The 16,554-nt window shown below is 37.4% G+C and overlaps 1 protein-coding gene across 1 annotated transcript in view; it reads right to left on the bottom strand.

Annotated features, from left to right (window-relative positions):
* Positions 1-8,778: 8,778 nt before the first annotated feature.
* LOC139711548 (uncharacterized) overlaps positions 8,779-16,554 on the bottom strand; it is a 45,020-nt gene continuing 37,244 nt past the window's right edge. The window contains exons 13-18 of the mRNA XM_071623422.1: positions 16,186-16,228; positions 14,986-15,100; positions 13,654-13,741; positions 11,495-11,564; positions 10,584-10,687; positions 8,779-9,673 (exon numbers count right to left, since the gene is read on the bottom strand). Coding sequence (XP_071479523.1) covers positions 9,550-9,673; positions 10,584-10,687; positions 11,495-11,564; positions 13,654-13,741; positions 14,986-15,100; positions 16,186-16,228 — 544 coding nt within the window. The 3' untranslated portion in view covers positions 8,779-9,549. The remainder of the gene's footprint in view (positions 9,674-10,583; positions 10,688-11,494; positions 11,565-13,653; positions 13,742-14,985; positions 15,101-16,185; positions 16,229-16,554) is intronic.

A 16,554-nucleotide genomic window follows, 5' to 3' on the forward strand; every position in this document is an offset into this window, starting at 1 on the left:
AAACTGATGTTAGAAATGATGCCGGACAAGAAGTCTTTAACCTTGCAAGATATTAAAAGTTCTAATCTGAATATTCATGTTTCGTTCTGGTTATGATGAAATAGTAAAGCGTGAGGCATATTCAGGCTGATTGGAGGTATGTATAGTGAATGATACTTTGTTCCATGTTGTGGGATGTCTATATAAAAAAGAAGAAGAAAAGAATAAACTACACAGTGTGGTGTTTTGAATAGTAATTGTCTGCATTGAGAGATAGATTAATGCATATTGTGGAGATGTGGTCCAGTGGATTGTCCCCTGCACTTTGGACTAGAAAGCCCTGGGTTCAAACCCTGCCACGACACTTGCATCGTAGAGCGAGACCCTTTACCCACAGTGCTCCTCTCGGCCACGCATAAATAAATGGGTGCCTGGTTGACAGCTGAACATGAAAGCGGTTTGATTTACCACTTTGGTTGGTGTGTGTGCCATACACTGGCAATCTGGGTGGCATACTGTAAAACGTGATATATTCGTGGCAGCGAATTGGAGGCGATGGCCTTTTTCGTGGCATGAAATTTTTGCGACTTGCCACTGGCGTTCAATGCATATAGTGTAAATAAGAACTCTCGCGTGCATTTTAATTATCGCGAAATTAAAATGCACGCGAACATTCCTCGTTTTACAGTATTCAACTGAAGTCCGTGTTCATACAGAAAACAAACAAGCATGAGGCATGTAATCATTTAACCATCTTCTACCTCACAATAATAATTATTATATTCCACATACTAAGAATCTTGCTATAGGATTGGTCAAGAGCTGATCAAGTGATAAAGCGTAGTTTTGCCCATCACATCACCTGAGAAGAACTAGGTCACTTGATAGTACACAGTACACGGTGCAACGCACTTTCCTTTCATTGTTTTGTCATCTATAAAGACAGCTGTTTGTTTTTCTGATCTCTGGCAGTCCATACAGTCTTAACGCGAGATGAGTATGCGCAAAATAAAAGTGCGTTGCACTGTGGACTACCATTTAATTAGGTCACTTGATAGTACACAGTGCAACGCACTTTCACTTCAGTGCCGCACGGTGCGTGCAGCAAATTCATTGTTTTGTCATCTGCGCGCACATGTAGCCTAAGCCCTAATGGTACCTAAAGACAGCTAAAATGGTTTCAGATGTGGAATAAAGTGGGAATTTCTTGGACCCTAGATGTGGAAAATAAAGCAAATAATCAACTTTTAGTTTCAGGCAATGAGACAAACTATCACTTCCTCGGTGATCTGAATGTTTACGCTATCTTTCCTCAGCTGCGCTTCGGAAAGATAGCTACATCCAGATCGCCTCGGAAGTGATAGTTTGTCCCATCACCTTCACCAACGTTGATTATTTGCTTATTATTGTGAAGCAATGATTATTATTATTGTACCGGTAATATACAAATAATTATCACACAGTCATATACACTTGTAACAAGCAAGCCTTTTAAAGGGGAAGTCTAGTCCAAAAATAAGTTAGTCTGATATAGAAAGAGTTCAACCTTACGAGTTCAACAGTAAAAAATGTGACTGAAATTGGATGAAAAATAAGGAAGTTATGAAATTTGAAATTTTCCTAATTTCTGCAAAACAGTTCTTGTACAGTCGATATGAATATGCATGTGAGTGAGCTGGCCATGTCATAACCTCACAATTTTCCACTGATCGCGTACAAAAAAATGATGAAAATTCAATGTTTCTGTCATTGAAGTCTAAAACATGTTTAATATTTTTGAGATTGAATAACTAATCAGAATAGTGATCAGTTAGATGTATCAGGATTTGAGACTCGGGCATGATTGCCTTTGAATGACAAACTGGAAATTTCAAAGTTTTATGCACAAACTATATGGCAAGTTGTGAGGGTATGACATGCCCACTTTGCCATTTGCATATTCATATCGACTGTTCAAGAACAGTTTCCTAAAAAATTAGCGAAACTTCAAAATGTCATAACTTCTTTATTTTTCATCGGATTTCTATCAAAATTTTACTGTGGAACTCGTAATATTTTACTCTTTCTTATCAGACTAACTTATATTTGGACTGGATTTCCCCTTTAAGGGTTTCACTCAACGATTGGAAAACTAAAATATTGAAAAGACTCACTTCGATACCATGAGATTGGCGCAGAAACATTAAACGTGCATGTGCTCACAAACACACACACACGCATGCACACACAAACACAAACACACACTTGCATGACAGAATATATGTGACCCGCTACAACAAAATGGTCCTAAAGTCGCGCTCGGTCAAAGACGTGAAAATCGAGTTTGAAGTCAAGAGCATCAAAATTGGTCAAAACTTACGATTTTCTGAATTTGACATATTATTAGAGTCTGACATGTCTTCTATCATCTGTCGAAATTTTGAAGCAAAATGATGAAAGGAAAGACAAAAAAATAGCGTTTTTCTGGGCCATGTTTTTTGGCGTTTCAACGAAGCAGAAACTGGTTCGAACATTTGGATTGAGCGCCACTGATAGGCTCCGCCCCTAACAACGACCAGAGTGATCTCATTGGTCAGTTTGCTGCTTGCCGCTAACCGAAGCGTGAAGCTCGCACACTCCCCAGTCGACTGGTGTGTGGTGGCGGGGTGCGCTATGCCCAGCCGCTTCTCCTGGAATCCTGATCACTGATTGGTCGGTGAGGAGACCGCCGACGCTGTGTTTGAATGAGCATTGCGGGGGTTGCGAGGGCTTACCTTCTATTGTCCGGAGGTGAATACTGACTTGCGTGTCCCTTGGTCGTGATTGCATCGCAAGGAGAACTTTTAGGGCGCTTTTCTCGAAATAGTGATTTCCCAGACTCGTTGACATGCTCTCTTTTAAACATCAATATCTCCGCAGCCGATTATTTTTTATAAGATGTGTTATATATCAATTTAAAGCAGAAAGATTAGGGAATTGTGTCATGCAATTTTCAAATAATCGACCTCGCCCGACTTTAGGATCATTTTGTTGTAGCAGGTCACATATTGTAGACAAATAAGACATTGGTATGATTTAAATGCTTATACCAGATAATGGCAAGAGAAGTGTCTCATACAGTCTCTTGATATATTTATTAATGGACACAAAAATATATGGCTAACATTGATAAAACATGATTTACTGTACTTCAAAAGCATTCTCAGCGCCCATTACAGTACCTGAATATGATAAAAAAACACATCTCTGCAACTGCTGTTGATCGGCAAAATTGTCTTCAGAATACAACCCTGACAAACTTACATCAGCACACTGACAGTACATTCATTACAAACTTTGACAGCACACTCTCATTTGTTTGGGGTTTACAAACGCTCCTTAAAGCATAACACAGCTTTGGTGCAAGCAACATGCATTTTGTGTACAAGTATCACTCTTTGGTAGGATTTAACAGATTTCATACACTTTGCGAACACATTTTTTTTTTTAGAAAACAAGAAGAACTGGTAGAGCTGTATTTGTATTGCTAGTTACTGTTGCAGCAATTATATTTAAGCAGTGGGAGCAAGACTTCTTCCCCCAAGGCAGATGCTTAGTCAAGAGATTTGAATGAAATGTCATAATGTACAGCAATATTCTGACATTAAGAACAAGGTGTCTAAACTGAAGTAATGCCCATACCTGAACATTAACATTTGTTCCTCCTTCCCATACAGCTGGCATGACTTCAAGTGTCTAAAGTCAAGGTAATGGCCATCCCTATGCAAAAAAGATTTACTCCTCCTGTGCCAGTTCTGCTGCTTGGCATGACTGCTGCTTTGCATGCAGTCACAGTTCACCTCATAAAAATACTTTAATAAAGGCAGATTTTAAGGTTTGAAATGATTTTTCTTGAATATCATGATCACTTATCGCACTAGTTACCTATTGCCATCTCTGCACACTTGCTGCATGTTACACACATTTCCCTGGAAAATGCAGCATCAGCAGATCCACAAAAAGTGGAGGAAAAATGTCTTTTCTAGACTTGCATTATGTAAGTTCAACAAAGGGAATTAGCACATTAAATTAATGTTTGTTTTGTTTTTTGTTTTTTTGTTTTTTTGCCAGGGCAATCCTAAAAAAAAAAAAAAAAGGAAAAGGAATAAAATTATGAACTTTTTGATCAAACTTGTAATCATATTTAAAGCGAGTGTCTTAGCCTGAGCTGCAGCACAACACAAGGGGAACTAAATACTTCACTGTACATACCACATGGGAGGGAGACATCTTAACAGGAGACTTGGGGCAAGTCACAAATATTTGACCTATCCACTTAAAGACTCAAAATAATCATGTTTCTTTAGAAAGTTTCATAAATCCGATTATAAGCCATTTCATAGCATGCGTGTGACCTTTCAGGTTATGAATGATAGAATTAATCAGAGCTAGATGGACATCAGTAACCACAATTCTTTTAATTGCTCTTAGAGCTATGAACATGTGTGAATAATGCCTTTTGTCTCTGGCTTGGAAAACGATACACCATATCAACAATATTCAGTATGTGCATCACAGAATTTCCTTTGAAAAAAAAAAATTATAAATAGTAACAGAGGCAAGGTGTACAAATATCTGCACTCATAATATAACACTCGTAGATCTGCTGTACTTAATGGCATGCTGCAAAAGAGGTTACTTCTATGCGACTGATTTTTCCAGGTGAGCCAACATCAATGAATTCCCTTGTTTTAAATAAGATATTTCTGTAAAAAATCTAATATCTCTAACAGTATTTGCAAGTTGTTATTTTACTTTGTCATTCAGTCAGTACACCGACTTGCTTTTGTGACTTTTGCAACAGCCGTAGACAGAAGTGCTCAACATTTTTTTCGCCCATGGCCTCATGGTTGCACAAATGACTTTGAATCATGGTTTCCTCCAGTTTTCATTATTCTCCCTCAAAAGTATTGGCATGAGTGTTGATATGCATATTACATCAGAGACACAGCTAGCACTTCTAGACAAGACTGTGACGACTTGTCGCAACATTGACAGATGCAACATGAGCACAAACACTGACAGTATGAGCTTAAATACACTTGGGGGTGACAAAATCTCACCAAAATACAACTTTATCATAACATTTCACTAAATTGACATTAAGAACACATGGGATGTTTGAACACCTGGGAAGCACAGCAAAACCCTGTATGATACAAGTAAAAACAAAGCCTTCACAAGTACATACTACTCTGGAATGTAAAGACATTTGTCATTATACTACACAACAAGTGATTAATCACATCAGATACTACATTGTATAGAAAAAATTGCTGCTTAAATAGCAAATCCCTCGCAAATCTCTAGAAAATGTTAATGGAATTGTAAATTTGTGTCACCTTGAGTAGTATCAAGTTCAAACGAACTTCCTATCAATTACTCACACTTACAGTTTGTATTTTTGTCTTTGTTCAAATTAAGGACGAAAACACTTTTGCATGACCTCCAGAGCCGGATGTGACTTTTCAGCATTGGGGGGGGGGGGGGGGGGGGGGGGGCGGCTGCAATCTGGAGAAAATGTCACTCAGAAGTTAGTCACTATTAAAAATGTCACTAAGGCCAAATTCTGTGGTGTTGTGTAATGTTAGACAAGGTCAATTTACTTTGATTCAACATCTACCATACCTACAAAGTGCAATTTTAGAGGGATTATATATTAAAAACTGCAAAGAAGTCAATTAGTGTGACAGACCACTGCATCAATATAAAAATAGTACATTTTTCTGTAAATGCAGGCTTCAAGCAGAGAACCCTGAACTGTCATACTCAGCCCATAAAAATAACTAGAAATGTCGCTATGGCGACTGGTATGCCTCCGCCATAATGCATGATTCTCCTAATAGGTCTATAGTACATGTGGACAATGTGTGATTACATTTTCACAAAATTGGCAAAATATTAAAATGACATGTTTGTCACAAATGTATTGAATGTTTACCTTCCTTGACCTACCATGTATGTTTATTGGATGAATAGGAGAGCATGTATTTGGGGATTAAAGAACTTTAACTTGACTTTGACCATTTCATAAGTTTATGCACTGAGTAATTTTCAAGGTATGGAGAAAAAGTGCAATTTCTGTATTGAACAGTAAATTGTTATCATTTTCATCTAGCCTTTGATTTATAAGAGAATCACTGTCAGGCAGAACATACATAAATTCGGCATGTTCTAAGTTTCAAGATAACTTGAGCCACTTCCGAGATATGGAGAAAGAATAAAGTTCAGCACTTTCACTTCATCTTTGTCCTTTTGACCTTTGACCTTCTTGGCAAAAAAAAAAATCCCAGAGAATCTCTATTGGGTTATACATGCATACATCAAGTTTTTTTTAAAAAGTCCTGCTGGCATTGCATAAATATAAGGAAAATAGTAAAATTTTGAAGTATTGCCCTTGACCTTTGACCCCTGACCTTTGACCCTATGAACCCTAAATTCCCTAGATAACCACTGCCAGTCAGTAGATGCATATATATACTATGTTCCATGAAGATACCTTGAACAATTTCCAAGATACAGAGAAAAAAGTGAAAATTTAACATTTTACTTGACCTTTTGACCTTTGACCTTTTGACCTCATGACCCCAAACTTTCACCAGAGAATCTTAATTGGGTAGTACATGTATACACTAAGTTTCAAGAAAATATCTTCAGGCATTGCATAGATATGGGGGGAAATAGTAAAATTGTAAGCATTTGACCTTGACCTTTTGACCTTTGACCTTGAGCATGTGCACCCAAAAGTTGATAGGCACAACTTCACCCCCTAATACACATACATGCCAAGTTTCATTAGGATACCTCAAAAGGTTTTGGTAGTTACCCTGTCCACAAAATTCATTACGGACGGACGGAAGGACGGACGGACGGACGGACGGAAGGACGGACGGACGGACGGACGGACAACCCGAAAACATAATGCCTCCGGCACCACTTCGTGGCGGAGGCATAAAAATTATTATGTGCATTCATGTACCTTGTGCTTATCAAACCCCCTGTACCCTGTCAGCACCACTGGCCAAATCTACACTAAACGATTTAGAAGAATTTTACCAAGAATAGTAATGGTCACACTTGCTTTTCCTGGTTGAGCTCCAAGAGAGTATATGCCTCAATTTCTATGAATTACACTTCAAGTTCCTTTTCTTTTATATCTTCTATGACTGAATTCTATAATACATGATAAGGAACATGTTCCCAATATACAACTATATTTGCACTGGCAAAAAGGATGGCAAAGGATTCTGCTGACATTCTAAACCACTACTTTGACACAGCCTGAGTCTAAAATCATTATGAAACTAATGAAACATAAACCCATGAAGATAATACATCAAAAAATACAAAAATACTGTGATAAGCCAATTCCATGTCTAAACACTACAAGATGTAACAACAAGACCAAATACAAAATAGACTATGATATATATATATATATCATTCAAAAAGTTTATACTATATGACATAAAAATTCACTTCATTTCAGTCATAACTCTCTTCTGTTTCGTTTTCTGTGTCTTATTTTTTTCAATCCCCCAGATTGGTTAGATCGATGTTGACTAAATTTCATGAAAGAAGAGTTGCATTTTCGCCACTTTTTCATTCTACAAACAGTGAACCCAATCTTGAAGAGATTGACTGAATAACTGACAGTGACTGCTCCTCAGAGCTTCACCATTCTGCACAATTCTGAGGTACTTGGAACACATTGTATGGCAGTACATTTGTCAAAACGCACCGTTTTCATTATACATATTGCAAGTACTGATAAATCATTACTAGATCATTCATCCTTTCCATGCAACATTGCACTGATTAATTACTCTTTTCATTACAGATTACTTTTGAAAAATACAAATTTTTCTGGGAGGCAATGCAAATATATGACAGATATAATAATTAAATCATTCCCACGAGACCAGCCATCACCCTTCCCTAATTGGCCAAGGACAAAATGTAGTCAAGGCTGAGTGGAGCTCAGATAAGATCATTTGAAAACAAGTGAACACATTGCTACAGAATCCCACGCAATAATTGAAATTTTTTCACAGATAACAAACCAGAACCACCTGTATACTGACTTCACACTGTTAGTCCGTCCCACACATACATAAAATCCTCCTTACATCCTGCCATGTGTCATTAATATTCATGAGTCTCCACAACATATACATATTCACAAGATGTTGGCATGACTGGGGTAACAGTTATGAATTGTTTTCTAACACAGTATCAATCCTTTGCTGCACACGTTCAGTCATTTAACAAAAAAACACAAAAAAAAAAACACAAACCTAATATCACAGAAATGCAGCAAAATATTGCCACAGGCTTCTTTGAGCCACTCCTGCTGAGTTGGAATGTATACAAAGACTTACAAAATTACATTTATTGTCACAGTACGCAATTCTTTCAAAGTGCATTTCATTCCATGTCCAAGCTGACTGGTATGAATAGGATAAAATCAAACAGAATGGTCAGAGTTTAATCAAAGTCAGACATAGCAAGTTATGTGAGTGAAGTTTCACATGTCTTGTATAAAATTCAGAATTTCCTTGCTTGATAAACGTACAATATGCAACAATTACCACTTTTTTTAATTCATTAATTATTCAATATGGAAACAAACAAAAAAAGACCATCAAAATTGATTGGCAAATCAATGAACAGATGAATAAATCACAAATGAATAAAAATTAGCTTGCACAAATGAACAAATGAATAAAATCCTCAAAACTTTCACATTTTAAGCAAAACGAGGTGCCTACTAGAGTTTTAACAAGCTGTCTCCTTGCCACTTCCTCTTTTTGCTGAACAAGGGGTGTAGGTAAGATTGAACAAGTATGCCTTCTCACTCGTTCTATATGCACAATGCACCTACAACATAATTCAACAAGATGCTCAATGGCCTCAATAACGAGGCACCTTGGTGAGATTCAACAAGTTGCCATCTCCCTGTATGTTTAATCTTCAATGCGATGAGCACAAACCAGCCACTTTATGGAGGCTGACTGTATCCCAAATATCTCATATGTATGTGATGGGTTTCAGCTAGGTATTGGATAGAATTCATGCTGGTTTGATGTCATGTTTATTGGCAGGATGCCACTTCAAATTCTCCATTATGCAGAAAAGGATGAAGCAGACATAAATAATGCTGTCTCGAAGAAGCAAAGAGCCATCGTATCTACTTAGGCTTAAGGAGATACACATAAATGCATGTGTGGGACTACCATGGTCTCAACCAATGAGCCATATGGTCTATGAAAGATATAATGAGACTATCACAGATATTTACACTTCCAGTTGAAAGAAAAAATTAAAATATGTGGAACTGATTAAAAGTACATGGAGTTGATAAAAGAATGAATCTTTACACCAAAGGCAAATTTCACCATGTTGTTCTTTGGCAGTCAACAAAAACACTTCAAAAAAAAAAGGGGGGAGGGGCAATCTCTCCTCCCTTATCGATATTCACCACATATACCAGCATCCAAAAGTCCACATTGAGAACCAAGGAGGAAGATGAGGAGGGATTTCTCAACACATTCAGGAGAACCACTCAATGGCAGTGAGAGTGATGTCATAGGCGACAGCAAACAGGAAGTAGACTGCGATGGCGTAGTGTGTGGGGTAGACAAAGCGGTGCACTGGGTACGGTACCCTGAGGCTCCTGTTGGGGTAGACGGGAAAATAATGTGAAACATGCAAGACTATGCCAACACTAATGTCTGAAGAGAGAAAGCTGAGAAAAGGGCATAACTGGCCCTCTTCCAACAATTCACTTGTGATAAAAAGACTATTCAAAAAAAAAAAAAAAAATGATACGATCATATCTTCACTATCAGCATTGTATGAAATACAGCTCAACTACCTTATTAGTCATATTCTATGCTCAGAACATATGTTCAAATCATGAAAAATCCAGCACATGTCATTAAGATTATGTCATCAAGAAGAAACTAAAATAGCAGCCTATGTGTACTGTATACGCTATAATTTTCGCGTACATAAATTTTCGCAAATTGACGCTGTCACACATTTTCGCGAGTGGTTAAATTCGCGATTGGGGGACTAGAGAAAATATGAAGTGGCAAGGAAAGTGTGAATTTTCAACTTACTAGCAAATAAGAATGATACTAGTTATACACTGCATGAAAAAGACTTGCCAAACTCTGTGAACTAGTAAGTTAGAATTCAACATTTTTAAAGTGGTTAAGTCCATTGCACTAGATTTCTGACCAGTGGTCCCCTTGCGATAATGGATTGGCTCTCTACAGTATTCGTAAGTAGACGTGGACGTGCGTAAACAAGCTTAGCCAGTATGGTTTGTTCGGTAAGCCGTGACATGGTATACTAATATTACTAGTACTGAAATGTTCGTATCATCAAGGCAAGGGATTCATTTTGGAAGGTAATATTTTCGCGTGTTGTTAATTTCGCGAATAGCTCCCGACTTGCGAAATTCGCGAAAATAAAACCCCCGCGACAGCGTATACAGTATTATATCAAAAAACATATTCAATCAAATAAAGGAATATATATTTCCAGAACATAAAACAAAAAGAAACATTGTCACTTACCGATATTTCGCTGAGTGGCTCTTTCGTATCATGAGAAAGATGAAGAGACCCGCCTCTAGATTAAGAAGCAATGATGCTATCTTGTCTAGCATCGTTACAAAGCCCTGCATCAGAAGATAAACAATGTAAAGAATGCCATCAAAGTCACTCCAAAGTTCACATCCTTCCAAAATATGCAGACAAAATAACAAATGTATGCATGGGTAGACAATATGCATGGAGTGTAGAGTGCCACAGTAATAACAAGTAGATTCCATCCAGACTACATGCAGAATCTATTGCCAAGCAATGTTTGTACAACAGGCAGCACATATGTGGTGTGGTAAAGTTATTGCAGTAACTATACCATTGTGTGAAATGTTGAAATCTCATTATCTTGGCCTGCACCAGGGCACAAAGTTGTACATTCATCAGCTCCTAATCATCGATTCATGATTTCTCCAAAAGTTTACAGTTGATATGGAACCTAGTCTTAATTCCTGGGCAGTTAATAGTTATATGGTATTGAGGTTTAGGGGAGAGGTTTCTGTAAAAGTGGATATTTTCACACGAATAATTTTTTCCAATCTGCCAGGTAAGATGAATTTAAAATGTTTTTAATCCTGTGCAATCAAGACATATGTAGTTGTACATACAGCAAGCAAAAATCTTGACGTTTTGATTTTCGCGCTGGTTTTTGGTCAATCGAAATGTGTGAAAATCTCCACACCACAACAACTTACTCTTTTACAATACCCTTCTCCATAACAGGAGTTTCTCATATCAAAAGATTTGAATTATGTTCTGCAACAAGAAGATATCTTATCTTCCAGACATTGCCAATTTGCTGCTGTCACTCTCTGAGCATTTTAGGCATGAAGTAAGAGAGGAAATGAGATGGAAACAACAACAAAAAAGTAAGGAGTGCGCACCCTTGGGTCCAGCATGGCCACAGCAAACACCAGGCCAAAGACAAGTAGGCTGAACAACGGTCGACATATCCTGGACATAAAATGAAATCGGCAAAAGGTCTAATCACTGTCAGCACTGTAGAGTCACATGCATTTCATGTTCAAGTCATGTTACACAAAATATTATACATGCATTTCTCACAAGGTGAAGTCAGTACCAGTTAAAACTGTGTAGTGCTTTCTGCCAGTGTTTTCAACCAGTGCTTACAAAAAAACAAACAAACAAACAAACAAACAAACAGATAAATAAATGATTATCAAGAAAAAAAGAGGGTCCTGAAGTAAGGAAAATCTGATACACAGTTACCACTCAAGACGAAGGGGAAGTACGTAATCAAGAATACGCCCAAAATAGGTTGTGCAGATCAGATACATATTAACAATGCATCAGCTACCATTCTTTCCTACATTTCTCTCTTCTCTCTTTCCCCCCTCCTGGTCATATCTTCATCTTCAACAAAGAAAAATTAATTATTAGCAAGAAAAAAGAAGAGGGTCCTTAAGTGAGGGATATCTGATACACAGTCACCACTCAAGACGAAGGGTAAGTATGTAATCAAGAACACACAGAAAATAAGTTGTGCAGATTAGATACATATTAACAATGCATCAACTACCATCTTTCCTACAATTCTCTCTCTCTCTTTTTTCTCTCTGGGTCATATCTTCATTCACCTTGATTACAATTTCCTGCAGTCATGAGAGAAATTGCCTTTCAATGTACATTTGCACCTAAGTGTGTCAGATAACGAAACTAAAGCTATTCTGGAATTAAAGTGAAAACAAAGTTCTGGTAAGGGTTTGAGAACCCGTCTGGAACCATTTCATATTTGCTTGCAATATGTCGCAAGAGTCTACAAAGAAACTCTGACCTGGCTGACGCAGTTTGCCGGAATGATGAGTCGTTTTGGAGTATTTTCAGAAAAATAATATAAGTCGGAAAACCGACTCTTATTCCAGAAGGCTCCAGACTAACTCGGTCTCAGGGAAAACTTGACCCTATTTCTTCAGACAATTTACACGCAGTTCGTGATTGCCATATTCTACTGTATAATACCAAACGAGGTCTGACTGGACAGACAGGAAAGTGCGTGCAAATCCTGTACAAAACAAATGGACAGCACGCGGTCCTCAAACCTATACGCACATCACCTTAGTTGCTGAGATGCGCGGGTCTTTGAAGTTTTTGCTGTTGTTTATCAAGCGTCTTTGATTGTTTTTACAGGTGCTTGAGAGGCGCACACTAATTTTGCATGCGCGCCAAAGAGGTTTTTGATGTGCGCGTTGTAACAACTCGGACCATTACTGCAAGTAGCCAGAACGCGAAGCGCTACAATGTAGTTTATACAGGCCGCTCCCATAGTACAACACTGTACAATCCAGAGGGACAACCAATACAACTCAGCCCGCCGTCAAAGCGAGGCCGAGTTATCCCCGAGTCAGAGTTTAGCCTGACCCTGTTCGGGTAAGTTCTGAGACTGAACCTTTTTGGTTAATATTTTGCATTTTCATCGTTACCCATCGAATATCTTGTTATTACAGCGTTATTCTGGCAATTTCCTAGGCATACGTTCACATTTGGGAGCGAAATTTGACAACTTTTGCAGGCATACCAGAACTTTGTTTTGGCTTTAAAGGGAAATGTTTCCTCAAACTGATAACGGAAATATGTGGATTCACTAAATGTAGAGAAATGGTAATGATACAAGTGGTCAAAGTTTTGGAAAACTCTCACAACTTGTTCAAAGGTTATAAATTTAAGTTATTACAGCAAGTTTTGGTTAATTAATTCCATGCCTATATAATATCGGGACTAAAACAAGTTGTGATGTCACAATACAACAATACTTTGAAAATAATGAAAAGAATTACACACAAGTACTGTTTCTGACAGATGAAAAGTACATATTCCCTCAACTATCTACTGATATACCTATTAAAGGCAATTCTTTTTCTCCATGCCTTCTAGAGGTACTAGGTCAAGTGCTCTTCTAATGTCCTGGTAAAAATTATCATCCTTTTAAACCTAAATTCCATTATCATTTGTCATCAGTGGTCTTCTGCTATTTCAATATTACATATAAACTTAATTTGAATATGCCATTATTTGGGTAGATTACCTCTTTGGGCAATACTTGATCTTTGCTGGTACTGTATTGCCTTTGTCCACCTTGTCCCATGCCATGAACGCATCGAGCCATCCGAGAACTTGTGAGGGGAGATAATACAAACACAATTCAACATCATTAAAATGCAGACAACACTTGATTCTCAGCTACTATCCAAGGATCCTACCAGCACATCTCTGATAATCTACTCACCTCTCTGATTCATCCTTCTATCTTATGCTTTCTTTTACTATGAGTTGTTACTGTTTTTCTTGTTTGGTTTTGCTTTAGTCATTCAGACTCTTCCTGGAAATAACACTGTTCGTGCAGCACAATGGCTTACATTTAGATCAAATATGGAAACATTAGACATTTCACATCCTTTGTTTGTTGTTGTTTTTTTCACATAATTGCACTGTAGTACAGACTATCATCAACTTTTCAGTTATTGCTCGAAAATTATGGATATCACAGCTAACACTACAGTAATAATGCCGGAATAATAGTGACATTGGAAAGGGCCACTTTGATCACTATTTACATAAACTTCACATTTTGGGACTGAACAAAACTACAACTTTCGAGAGTGTGATGATAGCAACCAAATGGTGAGATACGACAGAGATATTTAATAATCATTTCACAGCAACTTTTCATTTACTGTTAGAGACTTGAGATTATTACAGCATATATTGGCATTGATATGGTAGCATAAAATTTCATTTTAATAGTGTTTGAGACTGAAAGATACTCCATTCATGGGTATTACTACAGGCAGATTTCTTTCATTATATCAACATTTCCTTATAACCAAACAAATAAACAGTAAAAAACATAGCGCCCTGTATCTTTACTTCGTTGTAACCAGAATTTTGTTATAACCATGTTCATTGTAATAGGAGTACACTGCAGTAATGATCATGTGGAAGCCAGGGTTCTTGAGAGTACCTTTGATCCTCATCAATCCTTACTGTGCTTCATTCCCCAATCACCACCGATGCCTGAAAACTATGTGTAAATGTTCATGAATAGAGATTACCTAATCCCCCTAATCCCCATATGGCCTTCTGTTGGTCCTAGGCACAATGTTATGGCTGAGTGGATTAGCTAACTTGCAAGTACACAATGTAAGGTCAAGTTTGGAGGAATTATCTACTAGCTACTATCTACTAGCTTGGACACATAAATGGTTATATCTGTATTCTCAAGTGAGAGTCACAGCTGTCATAGGCAGCCTACATTAGCATGATAATCATCCTCAGCCAACAGTGAATTTGGAGATGACATGACTGCTGGCATCAATATTCACTTCACAGTTTGAGGTTCAAAGATACCATGGCTTACATGAGTGTAATAATGCTGACCCAATGGTGAGATAGGACACAGTTATACTGATCATTATGAAGAGCTCTACCAGAACAGCCACCCAGGTGTACTGGGGGTAGTCTTGCTCCAAGATCTAAGGAAAAATAAAAACACAAACAGAGGGAGACTGACCAGAAATGAATAGAATAAATTAGTGGAAAAATAAGCAAAGAAAGTGGGATTCCATCGAGATGAAATCCCATTTTCTTTGCTCATTTTTCCATGAAACATAAAAACAAGACAAGTTTGAGTTAGAACCAGCCTTTTAAAGGGACTGTACAGTACTGGGTGAGGTAGGGATTCATGTTTTGAACATTCCTAAGTGAGATAATGAAAAGCCTCTTATGAAATCTGAAAGAGCATGTAATTTTAAGAAGGATTCAACGTTTATTTGATGAAAATTGGTTTTCAAATGGCTGAGATATCCCAAAAGTGCAAATAATAAAAGGCGAAATGCCACTGACAACTTTATTAGGATCTCTTTGTTTCACCTTGTTTTTGGATACTTCAGCCATTTCAAAATCAATTTTCATTGAATAAACTTTTGATACCCCATAGAACTGCATGCTCTTTGACATCTCATAGAGTGGTTTCTGAATATCTGGCAAAACGTTAAAGCTAAATCCTCACCTCGACCAGAACTGTACACACCCTTTAGAGCCCTAGTAGCTTTATCATATACACAAGTAGAAAATTCAAACACATAACATATTTTTTGGTCTCAGAAACAAAGAGGATGAAATTTAGTTCTCTCATGTCTCAAAGATAAATGTTTTATAGTAATGGAAACACGTTAATCTACACAGCTCCTAAAAACAAGATTTTTGTGGTCTGGTGCTGTTACTGTGTGTTACACTAATTTATTACTGCTATTCATTATCAATGTTTCACAGGGTAGAGTACAATTTTTTTTTTTTTTTAAGCCATTTGTAATTGTGTGCTTCAGTTGTGGAATGTCCAAGTGCATATTAATAACTGGATCTTTAGCTGATACTTGAATTGGCAAAGTTCCTAATTTTCTCTCATATTACAATTTTTAAAATGAAATTCGTAGTTTTTGTGCAGATTTAACTATTTTCAGAAGCTTCATCTAATCTTAAGGGATACAGTGAAATAGATTAAATTCCTCCTGGGCTAGATTGGTTGGGCAAAATTATACACAGAGACAAACACACTTACTGCTATGAGTGGAATGGTTGATATTTCTCCCTCCCTGGCTGACCTGCAGATTATAAGACATGTATTGAGGAAAAAAAATAAATCATGCACGTCATGAAGATTAACATGACTCTAAAACTCCACGATATGTCATGTAATTCACAGGTTTTGTCCAAAAAATAAAGTCTTCAGAAAAATTTATTTTTGGCAAATTCATCAGACACCACTAGTGACTTATGACAACAGGAGAACCTCATATCATCCGACTTCATCCTAATATACTATTACAAGTTTAAGCACCATTTGAATGGCATTTTTTTATTCTTCATGCAGGTTTTGATATCAAAAAGAGACTGTCCATACCACAAACCTTGTTGCAAAAAGACTGTG

The sequence above is a fragment of the Diadema antillarum genome, unplaced genomic scaffold (assembly GCF_040938485.1).
Source record: "Diadema antillarum isolate AM-2024a unplaced genomic scaffold, OU_Dant_1.0 seq00001668_RagTag, whole genome shotgun sequence".
Lineage (NCBI taxonomy): Eukaryota > Metazoa > Echinodermata > Echinoidea > Diadematoida > Diadematidae > Diadema > Diadema antillarum.